Source organism: Anguilla anguilla, chromosome 17 (assembly GCF_013347855.1).
Source record: "Anguilla anguilla isolate fAngAng1 chromosome 17, fAngAng1.pri, whole genome shotgun sequence".
Taxonomy (NCBI): domain Eukaryota; kingdom Metazoa; phylum Chordata; class Actinopteri; order Anguilliformes; family Anguillidae; genus Anguilla; species Anguilla anguilla.
In genome coordinates, this window is record NC_049217.1 from 31639187 (window position 1) to 31647930 (window position 8744).

The 8744-nt window shown below is 45.9% G+C and overlaps 1 protein-coding gene across 1 annotated transcript; it reads right to left on the reverse strand.

Annotated features, from left to right (window-relative positions):
* Positions 1-968: 968 nt before the first annotated feature.
* si:dkey-283b1.7 (von Willebrand factor C domain-containing protein 2-like) lies at positions 969-8336 on the reverse strand. Its single transcript, XM_035397045.1, has 3 exons — positions 7122-8336; positions 3759-3888; positions 969-2138 (listed from the first exon to the last, which is right to left on the reverse strand). The coding sequence occupies exons 1-3, from the start codon at positions 7473-7475 to the stop codon at positions 1924-1926; spliced, it is 699 nt and encodes a 232-aa protein (XP_035252936.1). The 5' UTR covers positions 7476-8336; the 3' UTR covers positions 969-1923.
* Positions 8337-8744: the final 408 nt, after the last annotated feature.

Below are 8744 nucleotides of genomic sequence, written 5' to 3' on the forward strand. Positions count from 1 at the left end.
CTGCAGAAGCCTACTGATATTTACCAGTATGAAAGGGCACAACACTAATCATTCCAGATCACGTGTTTTTGGAATATAAATCCTAATTATTATGTGCAAGTCAGGCTTTAAGGTGAATTGCTGTAGTTGAGATCAAGAAAAATGTAATTTGTCCATTACAATTATCTAAAAGTTTATTCTATATATAATTATACTGTTATATTATTTAATACACGGTCATCTAAACATTTTTTTTTCATCCTTAGTGGTGCCAAATTCAGCAACAAAAAAGTACTTCATTTTGGTTGCCTATGGCACCATCTAGTGGTCGAAAGAAGAAACCGCAACAACTTTTGGATTTACTGTACAAAATACTCTATTCCGATCACGTGGCTAGAAATGCTTAAGACAAAACGAACTGCAGACAACAAATATGTGCATATTAGCAGCTTTAAAAAGGCAGTGTGGATTCAGACAAAATGTCTATGTAACTATGCGGTAAGTTACCTCCAAAGGGGGCTGCGTCACCGTGGTAACCCAGTCCAGCCAATCACGTGATGTTTCGAGAGCTTCTGAACAGTGACAGTCAGTAGACTGGGTTCCAGACTGGGTTCTAAGGAGTCCAAGTTCTACTTTGTCCTTCACAGCAGGACCTGTTTTGGGGAATTTTACTTAAGTCAGCCATCATGCTGAATTTCAGCATCTACACAAAATCTCTGCTTTCCAAAACCGCCAGTCAACTCACGCTTCTTCTGTTCAATCATCTGTTTGGCTAGAGGCATGACCACTGTGGGAGGCTGGAGCAGAATACACCCACAACATTTTCATTATTTTGGCAAAACTGGTTGGAAGGCAATTCTGTCAAAAACAAACACAAACTAATTTTTCTACAGATTTTTAATGAATAAAAGCAGCATTATGAGGTTCTTATCATCCAACCTTCTAAGGGATTCGTTTACATCCGACTCTTCATCACAGCCAACTCTTCATCACAGCTTATACTGGTGCTTTTTATTTAAATAATGAGCTACAGAACCAGATCAGAATTCTCCAGAACATCCGGTCCATATTACCTATACACGTTTGCTTCATCACAGCCCTCATGAATATTCAAAGAGCCAACAATATGGTTTTCATCCGCAAGGGGAGGGGGCATCATTTCCTATGAGCACAAAGAGCTGAGGATGCAGTCAGTCTGCAGAATAACCTTTCAGTCTATTGAAATCATCTACACATTTGAGAAAATAAGTTCATGGATTAAATCAACCAGGAAGACAATTTCTGGTACAACTGCAAACCTTCATGGCTTCAACTTACAAGTGTCTGTTTTCAATGAGTATGTTATTGGCATTAAATAACTGCACTTATCTTGGAATAAAGTTTACGTTTATTAAAAGCAAAGCTACAGGCTTTGTACTTCAACAAAAAAAAAATCACAGACAGGACTTGCAAGGAGAGACAATATACACGGTAAATGCAATAAGTTTCAACTGATCATGCCAACGTACTCTTGTCATTTCAGTTTTACTTTTCCTGCTTATATTCAGTGTTTGTATTCAGAAGACTCAGGATATCAAGAGAATCTGTGAATATCACAGGAGTTATGATTTTCATTAAAAAGGAATCACTAATGTTACTGTATAACACTACAGGTCAACATTAAACACTACTGTCCTGCAAATTACAAATAAATACATGACCAGTTTGCTCACCATTTTCCGAAAAAAAAAAAAAAAAAAATTTACAGGGGCACATTTTAATATTTAAAGTCCATATCATACAAGGAGAGTGCATGTGAACAGAGCGCCCCTATACTACAGGGGCAGTCTCTGCTAACTCTCTAAACACACAACGGGACAGGTATATACAGGGAGGGGGATAGCAGACCCCCGTCCCATCAGCAGGGGGTACCGTGGGGAGCTGTGCCAGGCCCGTGCCCCTCCCTCACGGGATGAGGTCCGGCGGGGGCGTGAGCCGCTCCTCCACCATCTGCTCGGACGTCCCGCCGGAGGCATCGGGCGGCCTGTGCTCCTCGCAGGTGGCCTGGGGGTGCGTCTCCCATGTCCCGTCCTTGTAGGAGCAGAAGCAGACCGTGTGCTCGTCCACCTCCACCCGCACCCCTGCCGGGATCACCGTGTTCCCCGCGAAGCAGTTGGGCCCTGCGCCAGGGAGACGGAGTCAGAGACGCCGACGGAAAGACCCGGAACGACAGCACGCTCGCATCAGCGGTGACATCACTCACAGCGTAACATCACTCACAGCGTGACATCACTCACAGCATGACATCACTCACAGCATAACAATCACAGCAGTGACATCACTCACAGTGTGACATCACACAGTGTGACATCACTCACAGTGACATCACTCACAGTGACATCACTCAGTGTGACATCACTCACAGCGGAGCAGGCGTGTGCGCCCGGCTGATTAAACTTACCCTGCGAGCGCTGCGTGTTCAGCGCCGAGAGGAAGAGCGGTACGCTCCTCTTCTTCTTCTGACCTTTTCTCACATCAGTGGGATTACTCACTAATATTCCCAGCAGTCCATTCAGTGCACTTATTGGAAATGATCACCTGTCAATTCACACTACGGACATTCCGTCTATTTTGGGGGATTTGGGGAGATTCTCTTTCCCAAAAGCAGGCAGTGTCCCATGCCTCCGTCAGCATGTTCCCGCCCACACGCAACGATGGTGCCCACACCCACGCCACGCCCACACCCCGCAGCGACGCCCACGCCACGCCCCACAGCGACGCCCACGCCAGCTCTGCAATATGTCCCAGGGGCCGTGGGATCAAATCGTTATTTTTGGGATGCAGGGTCAGGGGTAGGCATCGAGCCCAGTGATCAGCACGCTATTCCTCTCCCAGGAGTAGATCTGTGCAGCATAAACATCTACACCTACACACCTTACATTTAAATGAGTGCCAGCACTTCCTGCTCACGCCTCCAGTCAGGGGAGGGGGGGGGGGGGGGAAGAACTTCCGATTGCAGATAGGACACCTCCCCACCCACCCCCTCACACTGCACCACATATAATATCACACGCATGCAAATTTAAACACACACGCATGGAGGAAAATAAATGAGCATGAAATTGCAGGAACTGCCCTTCTAAATTCTACCAAGGATCATTTGTATTCAATTATTCTTGCAGCATGTGTGCATGTATGTGATTACCAATATATTAATTACGTCTGATGAAGAGGGCAACTGTGTAAAATTCTGCATGTGTATGTGTGTGCATGTGTGTGTGTGTGTGTGTGTGTGTGTGTGCGTGCGTGCACCTGTGTGTGTGTGTGTGCGTGCGTGCACCTGTGTGTGTGTGTGTGCGTGTGTGTGTGTGTGTGCGTGCGTGTGTGTCCCTATAGAACATTGTGGGCATTTTTCCAAGTCATTAACTGAGCTTCAGCTCATCGCCTGAACTGGCTGAGATGAAGTGGGATTGACCCCGCCCCGACCCGCCCTGCCCCCACCCCCGATGCCTCTATCCAAGCGAACATGCTGCAGATGCCTGCGTCAGAGTCAATGCTGCCTGACCCACAGCATGTGTAGGTCTGTACATGAGATGGAATTACGTGAGCGTGTGTGTGTGTACTTCATTCCAGATACGATAACGCCAGCGTGTGCACAATAATGTGTGTGATAATGCAAGTGTGTGTGTGTGTGTAGTACATTGGGGTGGGGGTGGTATTTGGGGTGTGTGTATGGTGGGGGTGGTGTTTGGGGTGTGTGTATGGTGGGGGTGGTATTTGGGGTGTGTGTGCGTACTCACCACTCTTGCAGACGGGGCAGCAGTGGTGGGGCTCGTATGTGGGGTTGACGCAGTGGAGGGCGGGGCACTCAGACACCGTGCAGTACACCTGCCTGTTGGCCGCACACCGGCACTTCTCACACCGAGACAGCTGGGCGGGACAGAGGATACTCAGTACATACTACACCCAGCCACGTAGTACATACATACACCCAGACACTCAGTACATACTACACCCAGACACTCAGTACATATATACTCCCAGCCACTTAGTACATACTACACCCAGACGCTCAGTACATATATACACCCAGCCACTCAGTACATATATACACCCAGCCACTTAGTACATACTACACCCAGACGCTCAGTACATACTACACCCAGACACTCAGTACATATATACACCCAGACACTCAGTACATATATACACCCAGCCACTTAGTACATATATACACCCAGACACTCAGTACATATATACACCCAGCCACTTAGTACATATATACACCCAGACACTCAGTACATTCATACACCCAGACACTCAGTACATACATACACCCAGCCACTTAGTACATAGTACACACAGACACTCAGTACATGCATACACCCAGCCACTTAGTACATAGTACACACAGACACAGATCACTGCAATGTGGAGAGTACACATTTCAAGTTGCCTTTTATATGGTTTTACTAGCTTTCAAATTTCAACGCAGAGAAACAGATGTCTTCACTCAAAAATAAGATCACGCACAGGAAAGGACTGACTGTTTATATAGCAATGCCATATACCGAATGTCTTCCGTTTGAAGCAGAACTTCAGCATCTAGAAGAATATCCAGCTTTTCTCAAGGATACATGTACACACCAATTGGCTGTTACCTCACAAGGAGGACCAATCAAGAGAGACTTGTGAGAGAGAGAGAGAGAGTGTGCATGTGTGTAAAAAACAGAACCTGTTCCCCAGGATTGCGAGGTTATACATAAGTGGCACAGTAATGACATCATATTTTCCATCACCACGGACGATTCTGCCAGGATTCATACGGATGATTTTACCGTTTCAGTGTGTTTGGGAAGGGGGGGCTGGAGAGGGGGTGGGGGGGTTGAGCGAGCACAGGGCCTGTTTATCTAGCGACTCACCGCGGGTCCGGCACTATTTTAACTCCGTGGGCACGCAGGGGAACCTGAGCTGCCTGGCACCACCAATGGAAAGCTGGCGCGGGCAGGTGCCAGGGCAGGCGGCCCAGCAGAGCGGCGGCACGCCCGCGAGTGACATCATCGCGTCCCGCCGCTGCACATCCTGACGCCGCCGCGGGGCGTTGGAGATGACCCCCCCCCCCCCCAGGTTCCGGGGGATGACATCATGCCTTTCCCAGCCAGAGCACCTCCCCCTCCCTCCACCCAACTGACTGGCTTTTATTTCTGTTTACATGGCTGTAGACTCCACTGGTAGCTGTTAAGACCCGCTTCTACTGGGAGCAATAACCATGACTATATAAACTATAAATCCTTCAGCAGCACCCAGAGCAGAGAAGGCTTCACTGTTGAACATGGATGCCAGTCACCACACACACGGAATGGGCAGTAATTACAGCTACACCTCATTTTCACACTTACTATGGCATAGAAGAGAGGAAGACTTGCACTTCCACTCATTTGAATCATTATTTTGTGACGGACAGTCATCCTTTCCTGCTGGAAACGGGCCTTAAGATGGTGGGTTAGTCTGATTCTGCTCCTGGCAGACAGGCTGGCAGGCTCCTGGTGGAGTTACAGGGCTGATATTCTGGGTCTGGAGGAAAGGAGCCCCTCATTCGCTGGCTTCCTGTACAGCTCCACCCCTCCCTGCCTTCCTCTATTCAGTTCAATACTTCATGTGTCACATCAGCCATAACAGCAGGTGTGTAGTGCTGCGCTCACAGAGACGGTGTATAGAGAGGCCGCACGCTCCCCGGTAACCAAAACACATCTGTCCTGTTCCTCTGGCAGCGTAAAGACAAGGTAAAGAAGACTTTTCCCTGATCACGTGTAGATCGCATGAGTAACATCACAACATGGGAAAGAGAACGCGTTGGCCTGGTAAACAGGAAGCCCAGATACGCGGTGCTGTTACATGCATACGTCTTCCTCTCACTGCACTGAGGGGAGATCAGACTGGCCTGAAATCAATGCAGTTACGATGAATGACTTGAGCTGGTGTAAAAGAAGCCACTGCACTGGCATGCTGAGCTATACAGTAGCAGGCTAACTGACCCCAGGCTTACATAATGTGGGGGAAATCAATGGCCTTGGGACTCATCATATGCACAATAAACTACAGGCCCAATAGCTGCCCCCCACCCCGTTACATAAGACCTGATTCCCTTCAATGGCTTGCTGGCACTCCACCCAACTAACAGCAAAATATTCTTGTGATGTTTCTGAGATTCCAAAAGATCCCAGACTAGATGCTGAATACATTTTAACTGCAAAAACCAGAATGGACTGACGTGGCCTTCTGAAGTTATACCTTTTCTGTATGGGAAAAAAGCAGTTCATTACATTTTAGTTGTCAAAAACTCAAATATTACAAAATATGCACATATGCAATATGCTCATTGCTTTTGTGGGAAATGTGCAAAAAAATGTCTATGATGATACCAATTACTTATTGTGGTATATTTGTGGTTTGTCACTCATCCGATCATATTCCATCTTTGGATGGTCCTCTAAGTTACTTATTAGAAACAGTCCGTCGTTCCAATCTAATACAATTCCAATGCTTACACACAAATCAAGAGCAGCTAAAATAGTAACGCTGAAATGTATTGCCTTGGGATTAAACTTGCGATACAGTAAAATTCAGTCGAAATAGCTATTGGGTGCTCACTACCTCGCAGACAGTTCGGCCACAGTAACTACAAGCTTCTATGCTTGCTCACGCGTGCACGAGAAGGGTAAACACCTCGTGCCGACGTCCGCCAAGGTAGGCAGTTGCTGAACTTTAATGGAAACAAGACTTATGTAATGGTTTGTATTGGAAATCAATGGTGTAACGAGTACAATAAACTACTGGCCAACTGGCTGTGTATTATCCTCTACGCTGTTCGCATCAATAAAGTACTTACATAAGAGTCAGGAGTTTGTTGGCACTGTATCAACCTAACAAAATAATCTTTCAATATGGTTGTGCACTCGCCGTACGTGTCGTTGTGCTGCAATCAAGCAAATACGGAGTTGCATGGTCTTGAAAAGTTCTTCTAAGATCATTTCTTTTTCTTTTTTTTGTTTTGGTAAGATACTACACAGCATCCCACACACCGTTATTGAGTGCAGTAAGCCAATGGCAGTTTCCACTATTTCTACTGAATTTTCCCTGAACTTCAAAAAATGAACTCTTACCTTGAATTCCTCTAGGACTTTATAGGTTTTGCCCGCGTGCACGCACGCTTTGCCCACAGCTTCGCAGACTGGACAGCAGGACTGGTAACGGATGCGCGTGCAGCGTGGGTGTATCCGCGGGCATTGGGGCTTCACGCAGAGAGGTCCATCGTTGGTGCAGGTGCAGGGGCAAGACGTGGGACTGGGGTAATAGATTTCCCCAATGTTGTACACAAACCCGTGCTCATCCAAACACCACTTGCCTCGGTAGTCGCCGAAATCGTAATCGGAGTCGGTCTTAGTGGAGTATTCAGACGCAGCGCCAGAAACGAGAGAGAGCAGGGCAAGAGAGAGACGCAAACCGTGACTGCACATCGTAACTGATTGCGAAGATCTGACTGAATTGAGTACCCGAGCTTCCTCATCTGTCGGAGAGCTTCTGGACGGTCGCCTGGCCTCATGACCACATGCAGCGATAGCCAACTGTATTGCATTCGCCTTGCGGTCCAGCAAAAAAAATAAAATTAAATAAGCGAGAATTATTTTTTGGATTATGATAATGACGAGCTTTTAGAATGTCCATCAAGCTAAATTATTAAACCACACTTTTACAACGGCAAAAATAATAAAACATGCTTAAATAAATAAGCTTTAAGGTCTATAGACTACATAACGTTATATTGTTTTGACGGCGTTTTTCAAAATAACAAATGAAACGGGTATTTGCCTTAATTTGTAAATAAAACAAGTGCTGATATGATCAAATACTGCCGCAAATTAAGTCACAGTGATTGCCAAATTGATATCTAGCCTAGCATGTTTTCTGCAAAACCAGCTGTATCTAATATAATTATGGAAAGCCAAGGAAGCACACGTCCGTGCTGTGAACTCGACACTGCAAGTGAACTGCTCACAGAAACCAGAGTTGGAGCTTTTTACTCAATATGTAATCCATCAGCGTTCTACATTTTACCGAGAACCCCAGGGCTACTTCGACAACTCTCTGTAGTCCAGAATATTTTAAGAGACTGTCTCAATAGTCTTTTTGCACAAACATAAAACTAAAATTTCTGTTGACCATCACCAGAATTTGCATTTTTTAAATCCGACCGCCATTTCTTCCCACACAGCGACGAATAACTGTCCTAGTTTTACGTCACGTGAGGCGCCAAAATTATAACCGTGAGCAAGATTGTTGACGGAGCCAAAAATGAACGTAAGCACTATCTAGAGCCCTCTGTAATTGCGGTAAATTCCAACAATTTTGTTTTATAATTACGGTGCATTAATGACAAGCAGCCGTTGGCAATTTTTTAATCAGTCGTTTGTTTGAAGCTGTGGGCAAAGAAGGTGGAGAATGGTGACTAATATCAAACAATCTCAACTAAGAGTTACCTTCAAGCAAATGCCTAACTTCTTGTCCGGAGATGAAATATTAGTTTAAATGGCCAATAACACCGGTGGATGCAAACAGGCTACACAGTCAAAGATTTTCGACATTTGATTGTACTTATTTTTGCAGGTATTTGAATCAGTAGCCTGGGGACCAGGGTAGAGCAAGCAAAATTACAACTGCAAATTTGTCCTGATATTGTGGAACTAAAAAAATTGCGTCCATGGGTGCTATTCAGTAATCTTGTGCAT